Source organism: Procambarus clarkii, chromosome 82 (assembly GCF_040958095.1).
Source record: "Procambarus clarkii isolate CNS0578487 chromosome 82, FALCON_Pclarkii_2.0, whole genome shotgun sequence".
In the NCBI taxonomy this organism is placed as follows: domain Eukaryota; kingdom Metazoa; phylum Arthropoda; class Malacostraca; order Decapoda; family Cambaridae; genus Procambarus; species Procambarus clarkii.
In genome coordinates, this window is record NC_091231.1 from 12154555 (window position 1) to 12172684 (window position 18130).

The 18130-nt window shown below is 44.2% G+C and overlaps 1 protein-coding gene across 1 annotated transcript in view; it reads right to left on the reverse strand.

Annotated features, from left to right (window-relative positions):
* LOC123764210 (cell adhesion molecule Dscam2) overlaps positions 1-18130 on the reverse strand; it is a 343666-nt gene that overhangs the window by 63065 nt on the left and 262471 nt on the right. Inside the window, exons 8-10 of the mRNA XM_069316113.1 lie at positions 15811-15962; positions 15160-15270; positions 7014-7175 (exon numbers count right to left, since the gene is read on the reverse strand). Of these exons, the coding sequence (XP_069172214.1) occupies positions 7014-7175; positions 15160-15270; positions 15811-15962 (425 nt within the window). The remainder of the gene's footprint in view (positions 1-7013; positions 7176-15159; positions 15271-15810; positions 15963-18130) is intronic.

Here is an 18130-nt window from a genome sequence, read left to right on the forward strand (position 1 = left end):
CTCATCTTGGGCCACCAGCTGTGGGAGTGGGGCGTCTCATCTTGGGCCACCAGCTGTGGGAGCGGGGCGTCTCATCTTGGGCCACCAGCTGTGGGAGTGGGGCGTCTCATCTTGGGCCACCAGCTGTGGGAGTGGGGCGTCTCATCTTGGGCCACCAGCTGTGGGAGTGGGGCGTCTCATCTTGGGCCACCAGCTGTGGGAGTGGGGCGTCTCATCTTGGGCCACCAGCTGTGGGAGTGGGGCGTCTCATCTTGGGCCACCAGCTGTGGGAGCGGGGCGTCTCATCTTGGGCCACGAGTTGAGGGAGTGGGGCGTCTCATCTTGGGATAATCTCTCTAACATTGGGTCCTCTAGCATCTCGATGGTGTTCCACACCCTGGTGGCTGGCTGCTGTTGTCCTGATGTTTAGTGGCTGTGTGAACCCTAAGTACGTATATATATTTAAAGGAAACATCTTAAACCCAGATATCAGAAAATATTTTACCGAGCATATAAGTAAAACAATAAAAATAATTGTTTTGTAATATGAAATTTTCTAAAATAGGGGGGGGGAGTGAGAAGGAGAGTGAAGAGAAAGGAAGGGAAATGGGCAAGATGATACAGAAGTTGGTTGAGAGAGAGGGGGGGGGGTAGATGGGGAAAGATAGGGAAGGAAAGGTAAGGATGGAGGGGGGAAGGGAAGAGGGGGAGGGGGATGTGGGGAGACGTGAGAGAAGTGGTAAGAGAAATAAATACTCATACGTATTTAGAGTCAAACGAAAAGTTTTGTCTGAATGCTCTTTATTCTCTTTTCCAAGGCCATGAGTCCCTAGCTATGTATGTATGTATGTATGTATGTATGTATGTATGTATGTATGTATGTATGTACGTATGTATGTATGTATGTATGTATGTATGTATATATATATATATATATATATATATATATATATATATATATATATATATATATATATATATATATATATATATATATACATATATATATATATATTTGAGTGTTTCCCTGAAAATGCGTTGTTGATATTGGTGAATTTGTATGGGCCAAAAATGCTAATGTGATGCTATAACCCGAGATGCGCCGCTATAAATATAGCATCCCTGCTAAATTGCTGGAAAATGAGTCAATTTCTATGTCTGTAAAGTAAAATGGAACAATCGTGTACAATGCATCAAGCTCTTAATGTCCCAACCATTTGACTTTTTAGTGTGTACTGGCTTTAAAGTTAGCATGTGTGTGTGTGTGTGTGTGTGTGTGTGTGTGTGTGTGTGTGTGTGTGTGTGTGTGTGTGTGTGTGTGTGTGTGTGTGTGTGTGGCGTGCTTGACCGACTGGCATTTTGAGAGGTAAAACTTGTGAGGCAAAAAGCTTCTCTGGTGTAATTAACTGAAGCTCGTCTCCCCTTGCTGGTAATTTTTGACACTCCGTTGAGGCGGAGTTAGTGTGATACTTATTAAATGTTCAGAAACTCGACTGACTTGAATTAGCTGAATCAATTACGTTGCGTGTGTTTGCGAGGTGAAAACCCTCTTAAATCCTGATATCCGAGAATATTTTACCGAGGCTATAAATAAAAACAATAATGAAACAGAACTCTAAACATTCGCTAAATTTTGTAGATCGCTAAATCAAACTCGGTGGCAGTCATTGGTTGAGGTCGCCACTGCTCATAAAGCCTCGTTCTGATTAGAGGAAAAAAGGCTGAAAGAAGAATCGGTAATTGTAAAACGGCTTCTGAATGGGTAGTTAATGAGTTTTGTCGGCACGTGATCGATCCATTATTGGCATTATGTTCAGGGAGGGGGAAGGATGGAAGGGGGAAGGGAAGGAAGTAGGTGAGAAGTGGCAAGAGATTGAGATGAATGGGAAAGGGGAAATGGAGGGAAAGGCACGGAATGGAATGGAATGGACGACGGGGTGAGCAAGGAGAGGGTAAATATGTGTATGAAGAATTATGATTGATCAGGATATATTTGAAGGACAGGTTCCCCATTCTAAAAATAAAGTGTTGGAAAAATTTGACGGTGTCTGCGAGCAGCCGCGTCGAACAGCCTGGTAGATCAGACCACCAAGTAGGAGGCCAGGACAGAGACCGGGCCGTGGAGACATTGATCCTCGGTATCATCGACAGGTACAGGTGTTGAAACTCGGAATGATTAAACTTGTGTCTTACTCACAGAGTAAGACTTGTATGAAAGAAGGAGTCTTGTAAGTTAAGACGTTTCCGTGTCTCATCTTTCTTTAAGATATTGAAATAACATATTCTGAAGAAATTCTCAAATAGGTATATTGGTTACACATGAAAAAATGATCAAATTCTCTCTACCTTCTTATTCAATAATCTACATTCATTATTAGCATTGTATTAGTCACTGTATCTTCGATTATTTTAATTAGTATACTTCAAGAAAAAATACACACACACACATATATATATATATATATATATATATATATATATATATATATATATATATATATATATATATATATATATATATATATATATATATAATAAAGGTGAAAACATGGGGGGATACATAAGGGATAAATGTGAGGTGAAACATAGAGGCTGCAGAAGGCTTATTGGCCCATACGAGGCAGCTCCTATCTAAACACAAAGATTAATCCAGTGTAATTGGCCTGTTATGTTGGACATTGTCTTCTGTGTTGGCATCGATATGTTCTTGTCTTGTCCTTACTCTCATGGTGGGTAGAGTAAATAGTTCCGTGATTTGGGTGTTCATGGTAGGTCGCTCTATTCTTATGTGAATTGCCTCAAGAATTTGTAATTTTCTTGCATCTTGGGTTTTGTCTATTATGTAGGTATTCTTGTTCAACATTTCTCTGGTTAGAGTAATGTCATGGGCTTGTCTCATGTGATTGATTCCAATCTGGTGCCCCTAGGAATCACATGAGACAAGCCCATGCCATTACTCTAACCAGAGAAATGTTGAACAAGAATACCTGCATAATAGACAAAACCCAAGATGCAAGAAGATTACAAATTCTTGAGGCAATTCACATAAGAATAGAGCGACCTACCATGAACACCCAAATCACGGAACTATTTACTCTACCCACCATGAGAGTAAGGACAAGACAAGAACATATCGATGCCAACACAGAAGACAATGTCCAACATAACAGGCCAATTACACTGGATTAATCTTTGTGTTTTGATAGGAGCTGCCTCGTATGGGCCAATAAGCCTTCTGCAGCCTCTATGTTTCACCTCACATTTATCCCTTATGTATCCCCCCATATTTTCACCTTTATTGTATTATATATATATATATATATATATATATATATATATATATATATATATATATATATATATATATATATATATATATATATACGTCTATAGTTCGTTGTTACTAAGCTTAGCTTAGTGACACTATATTATTGCTGGGAATGGTTGACGTAATATAAATAATATCCTTGATGTATTATCTATAATAACCTTGATGTATTATCTATAATAGCCATATCTGGAATAGTCACGACATTTTATTTGAGAACGATAATACAACATAATACAGTGTGTGGCCTCACTCGTATATCTGATCCTCAACAGTGCTACAAGAAGAAAATAATTCAAATACAATATCATCCTGTTTAGGATGATGATGAGGCAGTATCTTTTCCACGCATGGGATGATTACACTTCGATAACCTGGTAATTATTACCATGCTTGGGAAGGATGTAATAACTCCTATCAAATAACAGTCTCCGTGGTGTAGTGGTAAGACACTCGCCTGGCGTTCCGCGAGCGCTATGTCATGGGTTCGTATCCTGGCCGGGGAGGATTTACTGGGCGCAATTCCTTAACTGTAGCCTCTGTTTAACGCAACAGTAAAATGTGTACTTGGATGAAAAAACGATTCTTCGCGGCAGGGGATCGTATTCCAGGGACCGTAGGATTAAGGACTTGCCCGAAACGCTACGCGTACTAGTGGTTGTACAAGAATGTAACAACTCTTGTATATATCTAAAAAAAAAAAAAAAAAAAAAAAAAAAAAATGCTTGTTGACATACTAGCTCTGAAAGCAGCTGTTATCGCATGATGATATCATGCGAGACAGAATGATAACATCACCTCTCGACGCTGGAATGAATGGGGGTGGATGATGACGGGGGAAGAGAGAGAGTGGGAACGGTGGTATTCATCGATTCATCAGAACTGTGTGTGTGTGTGTGTGTGTGTGTGTGTGTGTGTGTGTGTGTGTGTGTGTGTGTGTGTGTGTGTGTGTGTGTGTGTGTGTGTGTGTTGACGGATGGGTATTTGACCGAATAAAGAGCTGGAGCGCTGTCATTGCCATCAGGTAAATGGAGTGGGTCCCTTGCCTGAATTTATTGCTGAGCTGTCTCCCTCTCCCCGGAGCCTCGCTGCTACTACTACTGTTGTGTTCTGGACGAGTGACTTAATTGTTTGTGCACCTCTCATTGTTTGTTGTCTTAGTGCCATGTATTTCCTTAATATTGTCGTCGTGTTTGCCTCGTGGCGTCTTGCCCCCTTCTTCACTTTTATTTGTTTTGTTGATTGCTTGTTCGCATGGTAGATTTGTATTTTATTTCTTTGGGATTTTCCATTTGTATCTCTATTCCAGAGTCCTATTCTGTTTGGATGTATAATTTCAGTATCCTGTTCCATGTAGATGTATATTTCAGTATTCTGTTCCATGTAGATGTATATTTCAGTATTCTGTGCCATGTGGATGTCTATTTCAGTATCCTGTTCCATGTGGATGTCTGTTTCAGTATTCTGTTCCATGTGGATGTCTGTTTCAGTATCCTGTTCCATGTGGATGTCTATTTCAGTATCCTGTTCCCTGTAGATGTTTATTTCAGTATTCTGTTCCATGTGGATGTCTATTTCAGTATCCTGTTCCATGTGGATGTCTATTTCAGTATCCTGTTCCATGTGGATGTCTATTTCAGTATCCTGTTCCATGTGGATGTCTATTACAGTATCCTGTTCCATGTGGATGTCTATTTCAGTATCCTGTTCCATGTGGATGTCTGTTTCAGTATTCTGTTCCATGTGGATGTCTGTTTCAGTATCCTGTTCCATGTGGATGTCTATTTCAGTATCCTGTTCCCTGTAGATGTTTATTTCAGTATTCTGTTCCATGTGGATGTCTATTTCAGTATCCTGTTCCATGTGGATGTCTATTTCAGTATCCTGTTCCATGTGGATGTCTATTTCAGTATCCTGTTCCATGTGGATGTCTATTACAGTATCCTGTTCCATGTAGATGTCTATTTCAGTATCCTGTTCAACTTGGATGTCTATTTCAGTATCCTGATCCATTGTGTCTTTTCCTGATATGCCTCTCCCTTTTTTTCTGCCTTTTCCATTGGTCAATCAATTTCATTTGCCCGTTTCAACTGTTTTCTGTTTCAATTACTGTCTATTCTATTTGCTGTTTATACGAAACAAACTATTTCATTTATATGCTTAATGCTTAATGTCTGGGAGTGAGGGTAGACTCCCGTGATGCCCATGTGGTTTACCTGCTGCTCTACGCGGTTTACCAGGTGCCCAAACGGTTCCATTTATACTTAGTAACTCAACTATATCCTAGACGGTTCACTTTGTAACTGCACGTTGTTTAACTCTGTTCAGCTGAGTAACTGATGAGATCCACAAATGTAAACAATATATTGGGAAAATTTCCTATTGGAAAAATTTCCTATTGGAAAAATTTCCTATTGGAAAAATTTCCTATTGGAAAAATTTCTTATTGGCAAAATTTCCAATATATCCAAATGGAATCAATTTCTATAAGTCTTTAATATTAAAATAAAATATGGCATCCGTTTTACCGATATTTTTAATGATTTCGTTTGGTATTAATTACATTTTGTGTAAACAGTTCACATATTTACGATAATTGTTATTATCTTGCGATATTTTAATGTGATTTTGTATAATATTGTTTTCTTGAGATGATTCGATTGATTGATTTAATTTGATTGATTTCGGGGCTTAGCGTCCCCGTGGCCCGGTCCTCGATCAGGCCTCCTTTTTGTTACAACCCCCCCCCCCAGGAAGCAGCCCGTAGCAGCTGTCTAATTCCCAGCTACCTATTTACTACTAGGTGAACAAACGCATCAGGGTGAATGAAACTCATTTCTTTTCGCCTCCACCGGGGGTTCAAACCGGGAACCTCAGGACTACGAATCCCGAGCGTTGTCTACTCAGCTGTCAGGCCCCTCTCAGCCCCACTGGTATATATATATATATATATATATATATATATATATATATATATATATATATATATATATATATATATATATACATATATATATATATATATATATATATATATATATATATATATATATATATATATATATATATATATATATATATAGGGAAATAATAAAATAGAGGCACTGAAGTTTTGAATAACGTGGAACCTTATATTTAACGTATGTAATAATCATATAATCAAGTCCCATATAAGCGATAAGTTTATTGATTAGGTCTTATATAATAAGTCTTATAAAATAGGTGTTATATAAGTCTTATATAATAAATAGCAGTACCCGGCCACGCGATGCTGTGGCTCAGCAACGCGTGGCAAAGAATTTTTTATATTTTTTTTATTTTTCTATTAATTATCTAAATACCCTTCTAGAATAGCCGATATTCTTTACCCCCCCCCCCCCACTATACACACATATTCTTAGGTCCTATATATTGCTAGAATGACTACTCGATCTTCTACCGAAGTTACGACCTCAAGAATCACTTACGACCCCAAAACTCCACTATACGACTCCAAAACTTCCCTTACGACCCCTAAGACTCTTCAACGACCCCCCCTAGACTCACCTATGGTCTCCTAGACTCACCTACGACCCCCTAGACTCACCAACGACCCCCTAGACTCACCAACGACCCCATAGACTCACCAACGACCCCCTAGACTCACCTACGACCCCATAGACTCACCTACGACCCCCTAGACTCACCAACGACCCCATAGACTCACCTACGACCCGTAGTTGGAGAGACTGAGAGGAGGCGTGCCCCTGCTTGCTGGTGGCCGTACAGGTGTAGTCTCCTTCGTCAGCGACACGGCTCACCTGGGTGATTGACAGCTCCCCTTCAGGTGACACCCGTTGTCTTCGGTTGATAGGGAGCGTCCGTCCACCTGCGGATGAAGGGGAAGGGATAGAGAAAGGGTGAGAAGTGTAGATGGTTAGAGGGGTTTAACAGATGATGAAGGACGACATGGCATACGTTTTGCAAGATATGGAGCAGCTGAAGCTATTAAAACAGGTGGTGCTGGGTGAGGCAACAGGTGGTGCTGGGTGAGGCAACAGGTGGTGCTGGGGGAGGCAACAGGTGGTGCTGGGGGAGGCAACAGGTGGTGCTGGGGGAGGCAACAGGTGGGGCTGGGTGAGGCAACAGGTGGTGCTGGGTGAGGCAACAGGTGGTGCTGGGGGAGGCAACAGGTGGTGCTGGGTGAGGCAACAGGTGGGGCTGGGTGAGGCAACAGGTGGTGCTGGGTGAGGCAACAGGTGGGGCTGGGTGAGGCAACAGGTGGGGCTGGGTGAGGCAACAGGTGGGGCTGGGTGAGGCAACAGGTGGGGCTGGGTGAGGCAACAGGTGGGGCTGGGTGAGGCAACAGGTGGGGCTGGGTGAGGCAACAGGTGGGGCTGGGTGAGGCAACAGGTGGTGCTGGGTGAAGCAACAGGTGGTGCTGGGTGAGGCAAAAGGTGGGGCTGGGTGAGGCAACAGGTGGGGCTGGGTGAGGCAACAGGTGGGGCTGGGTGAGGCAACAGGTGGGGCTGGATGAGGCAACAGGTGGGGCTGGGTGAGGCAACAGGTGGTGCTGGGTGAAGCAACAGGTGGTGCTGGGTAAGGCAACAGGTGGGGCTGGGTGAGGCAACAGGTGGTGCTGGGTGAGGCAACAGGTGGGGCTGGGTGAGGCAACAGGTGGGGCTGGGTGAGGCAACAGGTGGGGCTGGGTGAGGCAACAGGTGGTGCTGGGTGAAGCAACAGGTGGTGCTGGGTAAGGCAACAGGTGGGGCTGGGTGAAGCAACAGGTGGTGCTGGGTGAGGCAACAGGTGGTGCTGGGTGAAGCAACAGGTGGGACTGGGTGAGGCAATAGGTGGGACTGGGTAAGGCAACAGGTGGGGCTGGGTGAAGCAACAGGTGGTGCTGGGTGAGGCAACAGGTGGGGCTGGGTGAGGCAACAGGTGGGGCTGGGTGAGGCAACAGGTGGGGCTGGGTGAGGCAACAGGTGGGGCTGGGTGAGGCAACAGGTGGGGCTGGGTGAGGCAACAGGTGGGGCTGGGTGAGGCAAAAGGTGGGGCTGGGTGAGGCAACAGGTGGGGCTGGGTGAGGCAACAGGTGGGGCTGGGTGAGGCAACAGGTGGGGCTGGATGAGGCAACAGGTGGGGCTGGGTGAGGCAACAGGTGGGGCTGGGTGAAGCAACAGGTGGGGCTGGGTGAGGCAACAGGTGGGGCTGGGTGAGGCAACAGGTGGGGCTGGGTGAAGCAACAGTTGGGGCTGGGTGAGGCAACAGGTGGGACTGGGTGAGGCAACAGGTGGGGCTGGGTGAGGCAATATATATATATATATATATATATATATATATATATATATATATATATATATATATATATATATATATATATATATATATATATATATATATATACTGTGCTCTAATGGTAGCATATTATGGGGTATCTTTTAGTCATAGATATATATCATGGGAACTCAAAATGGCTCATTTTGGATATATTTAGCTATCGATATATTCTTGGTCTTAAAGATAACGTTAATGTCTATTTCTATAGTTAGATTGATTATATATTTCCTTGACCTAGTAGCATGTGTATTCTTATGTATATCATTATGTTATATCTATCGTGAGCGCTAGAGATAAATGAGGGGCTGATAGATTGGTCGGCGATACGTCTAACAGTATCAGAGTTTTTATTAATTTGTCGACAATCTATTCTGTTCCTTGTTTATTGCCATTTAAATTGGTTTTAAAATATAATGTCACTGTGATATAATGATATAATGGAAATCATTGTAGTTCAGTTCGACTGTATTGTTGAACGATTATCTACACTACACAGATGTTCAAAATTGATGTCCAGCTGGAATGTTACTTTTATTAAATTGTTCTACATTCCTCAAGGTAATTCTGTGGTAATTTAATAATAATTCTGTGTTTTTGAGGTTAATATTCTGTCTGGTCAGTTTGATATCAATCTGATGTGTGAGTCCCGTATTAATCTGATGGGTAAGCCCCCACGTTACTTTGATGGGTGAGTCCCGTGTTAATCTGACGGGTGAGTCCCGCGGTAATCTGATAGGTGAGTCTTGTTTTAATCTGATGGGTGAGTCCCATGTTAATCTGATGGGTGTGTCCCATGTTAATCTGATGGGGGAGTCCGATGTTAAACCCCCAACACTCTAATGAATCAGTGTGCAGGTTGTCTAGTCGCAGATTTCAACATTTCAGATTAGTTTGTCCTGCACAATATAATATCCTTCAATTTCCCTTGACGTGAGGTTAATTACCTTCACCTTATTTTTAAGCTAAGAGTTCATAGTATATTAATATTATTTTGATACTACAACTAATCCGGAAAATTATACTTTAAAAAAGTATTATTATTCTCGCCAGAAAATACATCAATATTTTTGCCTGTATTCTGTAATTATATTAAAGGTCAGCAGCACGTTTTTGTAATGCAGTAGCAACGACTGATGTATATGTATTAGTTAAGTATTATTATATACTTATTTTCCGTTCAATTGAACATATACGTTGAGAACATATTAAGGATACACCTAGAGATAGGACTTGCAACACTGGATTTCTTAGATGTTATCTATTATATAACAATTAAAATCGTATATGATAGCATAGCATGCATTAATTATCAAATAGCGATGTGTGAAATAGATGATGTCGTGTCTCTCAAAGATGTCAAGGAAAATCGGCTTTTGTTTCGTTTGCTAATCGGAAAAATGCTAATGTATTCTGGGTATGATATGTTGCATGGGATGTTGATTGGTATGATATTTATATATACTCTCTCTGTCTGTCTGTCGGTATCTCACTCTCTCTCTCTCTCTTCCTCCCTCTCTCTCTCTTTCTTTCACTCTATATCCCCCCTCCTGTTCTCTCTGCCTCTCTTTTTCCCTTCCGTTCTCTCTTTTTCTTACCCTCCCTCCTATTCTCTTTCTGTCTCTTCCCTTACCTCCTATTCTCTTTCTGTCTCTTCCCTTACCTCCTGTTCTCTCCACCTCCTTCCTTTCCTCTCTCTCTCTCTCTCTCTCTCTCTCTCTCTCTCTCTCTCTCTCTCTCTCTCTCTCTCTCTCTCTCTCTCTCTCTCTCTCTCTCTCTCTCTCTCTCTCTCTTTCTCTCTCTCTCTCTCTCTCTCTCTCTCTCTCTCTCTCTCTCTCTCTCTCTCTCTCTCTCTCTCTCTCTCTCTCTCTCTCTCTCTCTCTCTCTCTCTCTCTCCCAGTGAGTAAAAGATGTTCGAGTAACATTTAATTGTCGTTATCCAAAAGGGATCAACATTATTGACGTTGATTCCAAGCAGATAACTGTCATAAATCTATTTTATCACTCTATGGAAAATCAAACCCACATTTCATATATAATGACTCGCTGGTATTCGGAATAGGAGCTGGTCCTTCTTTAAGAGGGGCATTAGGAGTCGACCCCCAACCAACCTATAACACTTGTCATACAGTCAATATTCACCCTGCAAAGGTGGTGAGGTTAGATCCAAGGGTCTGGTCCCCAACCTCGAACCAACAAACATTCTAGCTAATAGACAGCGACGTCTTATGTCCAAGAACAGACATAAGAAGTCCTCTGTTTACAGGTCAATTTCAGAGGTTTCTGGGGTGGAGTTAATTAAACAATTAGCAAATATATTTCTAGTGAATTCTCAGAACTAATACAAAATATTGGGTGGTTTCTGGACAAGGCTCGCGAGCGTTGGCTTCGTTGTCGACTCACAATTGGGGATCTTTGGTTCGATTCCTAGGCGGGACAGAAATGGTTTGGCACGCTTTCTTTCACCTTGTGCTTCTCTTCGCCTTGCAGTAAACAGGTACCCGGGTGTCAGGGCACTGTTAAGGGGTTGCATCCAGGGGACGTTCAGCAGTTTGAGAAAGGGGATATATATATATATATATATATATATATATATATATATATATATATATATATATATATATATATATATATATATATATATATATATATATACTGTATAGTTATGCATGCTATATTATTATTTCTTACATATTTTTAAGACTATGACTCTTCAGCTAATATTTTTTTCTCATTGCTACAGTCCAAATTTCCTTTACTTCTCTTCTCTCCACTTCGATGACGCTTTCAATAAAGTTTTTTATTTTTATTCTGAATATTTCTTATGCACACTTTTTCCCTCCAGCTATTCCCCTACTCCTCGTCTCCTCCTCCACCCAAGTTCTTCCTCTTCCTCTATTCCTTCTGAGGGATGGACGCCCCCGGGCGGGGGGCCCTCAGCCTCCACCATCCTTAATATTTATCTCCTCTTACTGTTCTTAGGGTCATCTATTGGCGATCTTAGGCGATCTCCCTTTTCGACCGATAACTTTCCAAAAACTGACTCCATCGTCTTATGGTTAACACAAGCCCTTTTCCCCCTACCCCTTCCCCTCCTTCGCTATCAGTAACTTACAACCATTTTTATTAAAATCCTTCCTACATGATCCAATCCTTGGAAGATCTTTACACCCCTTCATCCACGACAGTCTTCCGCATGCGCATTCCTGGCTACTATAATCCCAATCCAATTCAACATTCCCCTAACTCACAATTTTAAACAACAACACCCCCCCCCTCACTCCCGTCTCAACCAGGACTGTTCCTTCCTTTCCTGATGGTGTCTAATTCCCCTTCCTGACGACTGAACTACACTACAACAACAACAACGTAAAAACATATATTTTGCATCCTCCTACAGTAGCCTTCTACGTTCTCCTTCCTGGTCCTACAGTAGGACTCTCCTGTGGTGCTGCCAACCTGTTCTCCCAGATTGACCTTCTTCTAACCACAGAAGCCTCCTTCACCCTCCCTTCTCATGATACACGTGGTTCCTGGTAACGACCAATAAGTCGATAACCATTGCCTTGGATAAAAAGCCTCGGCATCATGCCACACTAATGCAGATAGCGTGACAAGCAAAGCAAAGGAACTAAAATAAAGTATAGGAAAAATGGAATCTGACATAGTAGCAATAGTCGAAACGAAGCTAACTTGAATGATTAGGAATTCATGTTTCAAACGAATGATCCGAAACAAATATAAGATGAAGACGAAACAGAAGATGATGTGCACTATTGATCAAATGATTGGTGAACTTGAAGGAAGAAATCACGAAAACAGGAATGAAAACAGCATTACATTACCGAAGTGATTGAAAATAGGATAGAGAGGAAATAAGAGGTGGTGATATATAACCATCCAGTAAGTAATACAACCCCCCATGTCTGGAGAGGCAATTAGAGTCAAAATGGAAATCCTCCAAGAAAATAAAGGACCACCCCAACCATCTAAGGGTCCAGCTACCAGTCATCGAATTCTTCAACCACTGGGGAATACATTGGAAATCAATGACTGCCTTGGCAGGGAAGAACAGGGGTGGAACCTTCTGAATACATTAATTTTGGAAGGACATAGCAGAAAAGATGATTTTTCAGACTAAACCTGATCTTTGAAAAAAGTGAAATAGTTAATATGGAATATATATGATATATACATATATATATATATATATCTTCTTGGCAGTGAGTAACTACTGCTTGTTATCCTTTGAACATCTGACGGCAGTGAAGACTAGAGAAAGAAGATATGATGTCAACAGCGATCAGAGAAAGAGGAGAAGGACATGTCAGTGAAATCTAGGTGAACGAGGAGACGAGGATGCAAGAAGACGACTCTGCCCTTCATCACGTCAAGAGAATGTTGTTTCATAGTTGGCTCATTACATGAACGTTGTACAGATGTTGTCGAATCCAATCAACATCTAGAGCATCAAAACCCAGATTTTTGCTACAAAAATAGCATAGTATTTGGAAAAACTGTGTTAGCGCCCGAGTAGTAAATAAATGCATGCAGAGTTCCAATAGGAATTAATAAATATATATATATATATATATATATATATATATATATATATATATATATATATATATATATATATATATATATATATATATATATATATATATATATATATATATATATATATATATATATATATATATATGCGAGAGCAGGAAAGCGGGGTGTGTGTTGGTAGCTGCAAAAAGTCATTTATTCTCACCTGTATATACTCACTCGTTATTTACGAGAAAATCTTAAAATTAACGATTTGCGTAAAGAGGGGAGATGTACCATTCACGGTGAATTGCAAGAGGGAAGCTTTTGGGGAGAGAACAGGGCACCATGATAGGAATTAGGACTGAGAAAGGGGAGAGTGAAGGGAGGGGTACGTTGGGGAGAAATGGAATGGAAGGGATGGTTGAATTTGGATGAGAAAGAGAGTGAGCAAAGTTCCAGCCAGGTGCTTCAAGTTGGGTTGATATAATTGTTTATAATGAAAAAAATAATAGTGATAGAGAAGTTTCTGGTTAATGGTGGGTAAGATAATGGAAGAAGTCACATCACACTCGCGGAAATACAGTTATAAATGTATTGGAGAAGAAGGTCACTATGCTGAAGGCTCAGCAGTATTTTAATGCTGAAGGTCATGACGGAATGTCTTGGTGCAGAACGCTGTGAGGCAGAAGTACTGATGGGAACATTTTGTCCCTAACTGACCGCCAGGGACCTGAGGTTTATGACGGAGATTACACAAGGGAAATTATTTTCGTAACGTCACAGGAGCAAAATGGCAGAGAAGCCACGGAGGGGGAGGGAGGAGCTATGGTGGGGAGGGAGTAGCCATGGTAGGGAGGGAGGAGCCGTGGTGGGGAGGGAGGAGCCATGGTAGGGCGATAAGGGGCAAGAGAGTACCATGGTAGGGAATCCATGGTGGGAGCTAGGGGGACCAGATATCACCATGGTAGGGAATCCATGGTGGGAGGTAGGGGGACCAGATATCACCATGGTAGGGAATCCATGGTGGGAGGTAGGGGGGACCAGATATCACCATGGTAGGGGATCCATGGTAGGAGGTAAGGAGACTAGGGAGCACCATGATGGGGCGTTCATGGTAGGAGGTAGTGGGACCAGGGAGAACCATTAGCTGTAGACTGGTGTAATATGAATTAAGCCGAAGCAATCTGACCCTATCCCGTGTATTAGTGGATTAATTTTCTTCCCCTGCTTTCTCTCTCTCTCTCTCTCTCTCTCTCTCTCTCTCTCTCTCTCTCTCTCTCTCTCTCTCTCTCTCTCTCTCTCTCTCTCTCTCTCTCTCTCTCTCTCTCTCTCTCTCTCCCTCTCTCTCCCTCTCTCTCTCTCTCTCTCTCTCTCTCTCTCTCTCTCTCTCTCTCTCTCTCTCTCTCTCTCTCTCTCTCTCTTTGGATGGACACGTGGGAGACACCAGGACTCGGGGGAGGGGGACACATAGTAAGAAACAGGACAAGGTGATACATAGGACAGACAAGGACGAGAGGATTGATGTTATATCTCAGGACACGGGGACACACAGAAGACACAGGGACGAGAGGATACATAGAAAACACTAACATCCTTTCTTCAGTATCCGGTAAGTGAAGAAGTGGAGATTTAATACTTACTTTTGTGTATTTATTTGCGTGCGCTGATGTGTGTATATATATATATATATATATATATATATATATATATATATATATATATATATATATATATATATATATATATATATATATATATATATATATATATATATATATATATATATATATATATATATATATATATAGATCACATTAGGGGAAAATAATTGCATTATGCGTGTGTATGAATTTGCGCGTAAATTATTGCGTGAATGCGTTTGCGCATGAAGGTGTTAATGTGTTCGTGTATGCATGCATTAAATGCGCGCGTGCGTCTATGCATTATTGAGAGCATGTGCGTGCGTGTGCATGAATGCGTAGGTGAATGGGTCTTACCTTTGGACCAGGTGATGGAGTTGATAGGGTAGCCAGCCACGGGACATCTCACACTGTAGGTCTCTCCTGCCACGGCCGACACGGGACCCATGGCACGCACCAGCGGCCGACCTGCGGCATATATGTGGGCATGGAGGGCACGGTATAGGGTATATAGCCTGAGTAATACCCGTCCTGTGCTAGCCTGTTCCCTGTCCTGTGCTAACCTGTGTCCTGTGCTATCTTGTGTCCTGTGCTAACCTGTGTCCTGTGCTATCTTGTGTCCTGTGCTAACCTGTGTCCTGTGCTATCTTGTGTCCTGTGCTAACCTGTGTCCTGTGCTATCTTGAATAATCTTTGACATTGGTTGACGCACTAACTTGGCACTCGAGTAGGCTGACCTGACACCCACTGTTAATCTGTGTTAAGAAGTATGAAGTATGTTGACCAGATCACACACTAGAAGGTGAAGGGGACGACGACGTTTCGGTCCGTCCTGGACCATTCTCAAGTCGATTGTGACTTGAAAATCGACTTGAGAATGGTCCAGGACGGACCGAAACGTCGTCGTCCCTTCACCTTCTAGTGTATGGTCTGGTTAACGTTACCTGCATGACCTAGGGTAACCTTGCTGACCTCAAATGACCCCTAGGGTGACTTGGGATAGCATACCGTAGACGTGGAGGGGGGCGGTGTGGACGACGGAGGCGGCGCTGTTGGCGGCGACGCAGGAGTAACTGCCGCCATCCTCCACCCTGACGCCGGAGATGTTGACGTGGCTGATCACCTGGCCGTGGACGTTCACGTACTGCCCCACCACCAGCCTGCCGCCATAAAGGGAGTAAAAGAAAACGGGAGATAGGGTGAGTGGGGGAGATTACTGACGATCCATTTGCCTATTTTCTCTAATTTATTTTTGCTACCAACCCAGTTCCCGTGACTTAGTCTCTGAAAGTTACGGTGTTGCTGTTCCCTATATACGACAGTCGGAGTTGCTGAAGATTTCAATGTTGCTGCAATTCATTTTCAACTCGGATAGGTCAGTAGGCACTAAACCAGTCTTGGGAACGGTGATTCAAACCAATGGAAGATGAACGAACCAATCAAGACGCAGCACCGGCACGAGCCCATAGCGAATTAGACCGCAAGGATTGCTGGGAAGTGAGCCAATCAGAGGCCGTCTCTGAATAATGGAAGATGTTACTCTCGATCTTCCAACCATTCAGAAAGAAGACCAAGAAAACCATATTGGCGACCATGGCGACTCCAGGCGACTCCAGGCGACTCAAGGCGACTCAAGGCGACTCCAGGCGACTCCAGGCGACTCAAGGCGACTCAAGGCGACTCCAGGCGACTCAAGGCGACTCCAGGCGACTCAAGGCGACTTAAGGCGACTCAAGGCGACTCAAGGCGACTCGAGGCGACTCTTGGATGACTCAAATCGACTCAAGGCGACTCCAGGAGACTCCAGGCGACTCAAGGCGACTCCAGGCGACTTAAGGCGACTCCAGGCGACTCCAGGCGACTCAAGGCGACTCCAGGCGACTCCAGGCGACTCAAGGCGACTCCAGGCGACTCAAGGCGACTCCAGGCGACTCCAGGCGACTCCAGGCGACTCCAGGCGACTCCAGGCGACTCCAGGCGACTTAAGGCGACTCCAGGCGACTCAAGGCGACTCAAGGCGACTCTTGGATGACTCAAATCGACTCAAGGCGACTCCAGGCGACTCTTGGATGACTCAAATCGACTCAAGGCGACTCCAGGCGACTTAAGGCGACTCCAGGCGACTTAAGGCGACTCCAGGCGACTTAAGGCGACTCCAGGCAACTCAAGGCGACTCCAGGCGACTTAAGGCGACTCCAGGCGACTCCAGGCGACTCAAGGCGACTCCAGGCGACTCAAGGCGACTCAAGGCGACTCCAGGAGACTCCAGGCGACCCCAGGCGACTTAAGGCGACTCTAGGCGACACCAGGCGACTCAAGGCGACTCAAGGCGACTCCAGGCGACTCAAGGCGACTTAAGGCGACTCTAGGCGACTCCAGTCGACTCCAGGCGACTCAAGGCGACTCCAGGCGACTCCAGGCGACTCAAGGCGACTCCAGGCGACTCCAGGCGACTCAAGGCGACTCAAGGCGACTCAAGGCGACTCAAGGCGACTCAAGGCGACTCAAGGCGACTCAAGGCGACTCCAGGCGACTCAAGGCGACTCCAGGCGACTCAAGGCGACTCAAGGCGACTCCAGGCGACTCAAGGCGACTCAAGGCGACTCAAGGAGACTCCAGGCGATTCAAGGCGACTCAAGGCGACTCCAGGCGACTCAAGGCGACTCCAGGCGACTCCAGGCGACTCAAGGCGACTTAAGGCGACTCAAGGAGACTCCAGGCGACTCAAGGCGACTCCAGGCGACTCCAGGCGACTCCAGGCGACTCAAGGCGACTCCAGGCGACTCCAGGCGACTCAAGGCGACTCAAGGCGACTCAAGGCGACTCAAGGCGACTCCAGGCGACTCAAGGCGACTCAAGGAGACTCCAGGTGACTCAAGGCGACTCAAGGCGACTCCAGGCGACTCAAGGCGACTCAAGGCGACTCCAGGCGACTTAAGGCGACTCCAGGCGACTCCAGGCGACTCAAGGCGACTCCAGGCGACTCCAGGCGACTCAAGGCGACTCCAGGCGACTCAAGGCGACTCAAGGCGACTCCAGGCGACTCAAGGCGACTCCAGGCGACTCCAGGCGACTCAAGGCGACTCAAGGCGACTCAAGGAGACTTCAGGCGACTCAAGGCGACTTAAGGCGACTCCAGGCGACTCCAAGCGACTCAAGGCGACTCCAGGCGACTCAAGGCGACTCAAGGCGACTCCAGGCGACTCAAGGCGACTCCAGGCGACTCAAGGCGACTCCAGGCGACTCAAGGCGACTCAAGGAGACTCCAGGCGACTCAAGGCGACTCCAGGCGACTCAAGGCGACTTAAGGCGACTCAAGGAGACTCCA